Here is a 1771-nt window from a genome sequence, read left to right on the forward strand (position 1 = left end):
GTAAATTTTTTTTTTTCGCCCTCTCTCCTCTTCCTCTACCTAATGATATATATTTTATAAAAAAAAAAAAAAAAAAAAAAATGTGTAAATAAATATGAATAATATATGTACAAGTGTAGTTGTAAACATTTTAGAGTTTTTTCCATGGTTGGATGATATATTTAATTTAATGTATTTGGTAATAAAAAAAAAAAGAAAGAAAATTATAAACACAAAAAATATTGTGTGTGAATATATATATATATATATATATATATATATATATATATATTTATTTATTTATTTATTTATTTTGTTTTATTATTTTCCAGAATAAAACATGGAGAGAGAACATTTTGGATGTGATAATAAACACAAATTTTATAAATGTTAAAACAATTTTGAGGTTAAAAAATAAAAAGTATATTTTATTAATTTTAAAGTATATGAATAAGAAGAATAATATTGATAAGGACATAAGAAATTTATATTGTCTACCTGGTGTAGAGTATTTTGAATTATCTCCCTTTGAAAACGTATTGTAAGACAAAAAAAATAAATAAACATAAATATATAAATATATATATATATATATATATATATATATATTTAATTATATTATATTTTTTTTTTTTTTTTTTTTGTAGAGAATTAATGATTGGCTCATGGAATTTGGATCCAGTGTTTTTTAATAACATCCAGCAAATTTTTCCAAGATTAATTTATTTTACCTTATTAGTAAAATCTCCTATATGCATAGCTTTATTAAAAAATTTTTGTTACAATTGCAAGAATTTAAGATACATTATATTCATATTTATAAATAATAAATTAAAGAAAGAATATAAAGAGAAGTTGAAGAAAAGATTAACTAGCTTTTTTCTTTATTGGAAAATAAACGTACAACTGATAACAGAGTGACACAGGTAATTATAAAAATAAACAAATAAATAAATAAATAAATAAATATATATATATATATATATATATTTATATATATATTTATCGGATTGATGTTTTTTTTTGTTTTATTATAATGATCAAAAAAATGTAGCGATATACAACAAATACTACATATTAATCTGTTTCATAAAATATTCCTATGATATTTATTAATATTCTTTTTTTTGTGAACATTATATAAAAATTTAATATATATTATATACCCAAGTGTTATCTTATAACTTTTATTTTTTTTAAAAATAATTCAAATTATAAATAAAAAAATAATATAATATTATTCAACACTGAATAAATATAAATAAATATAAATATATATATAATATATATGTATACGTATTATTTATATTGTTGTTTCAATTTGTGTGTCCATTTTTTTTTTTTTTTTTTTTTTTTTTTATAAATATTTTTCTGTCGCGTATATTACGCAAATAAAATAAATATATATTTTTTTTTTATGTAATAATGTGCTCAACAATTAAATAAAAAAAAAAAAAAAAAAATATATATATAATATAATATAATATAATATATATATTATATATATGTGTATATTTCCATAGACTTTTAAATTATTTTTGTTCATAAAATATATATTATATATATACAATATTATTTTTATTTTGTTATTTTTTTTTTGATTTTATTTAACTCATATTATAATATATTAATGATATATATGTTTATATAGTTCAATATGATTCACTTTTAATAACATATTACATTTGAACTTATTTTTCTTTCTTCTGGTATTTTATTTTAGCATATTTAAAAAATTAATTGTTTTTCACATGTTTCTTTTTTATATGTATTCATGAACGCATACAAAAAT

The 1771-nt window shown here is 15.6% G+C and overlaps 1 protein-coding gene across 1 annotated transcript; it reads left to right on the forward strand.

Annotated features, from left to right (window-relative positions):
• Positions 1 to 94: 94 nt before the first annotated feature.
• PGSY75_0010200 (hypothetical protein) lies at positions 95 to 900 on the forward strand (the record flags this gene model as incomplete). The annotated part of the gene is made up of 3 exons (XM_018783239.1): positions 95 to 178; positions 312 to 520; positions 627 to 900. 3 exons carry the CDS (start codon positions 95 to 97, stop codon positions 898 to 900), a joined length of 567 nt encoding a protein of 188 aa, XP_018638978.1.
• Positions 901 to 1771: the final 871 nt, after the last annotated feature.

Source organism: Plasmodium gaboni (assembly GCF_001602025.1).
Source record: "Plasmodium gaboni strain SY75 chromosome Unknown, whole genome shotgun sequence".
Classification (NCBI taxonomy): Eukaryota; Apicomplexa; class Aconoidasida; order Haemosporida; family Plasmodiidae; genus Plasmodium; species Plasmodium gaboni.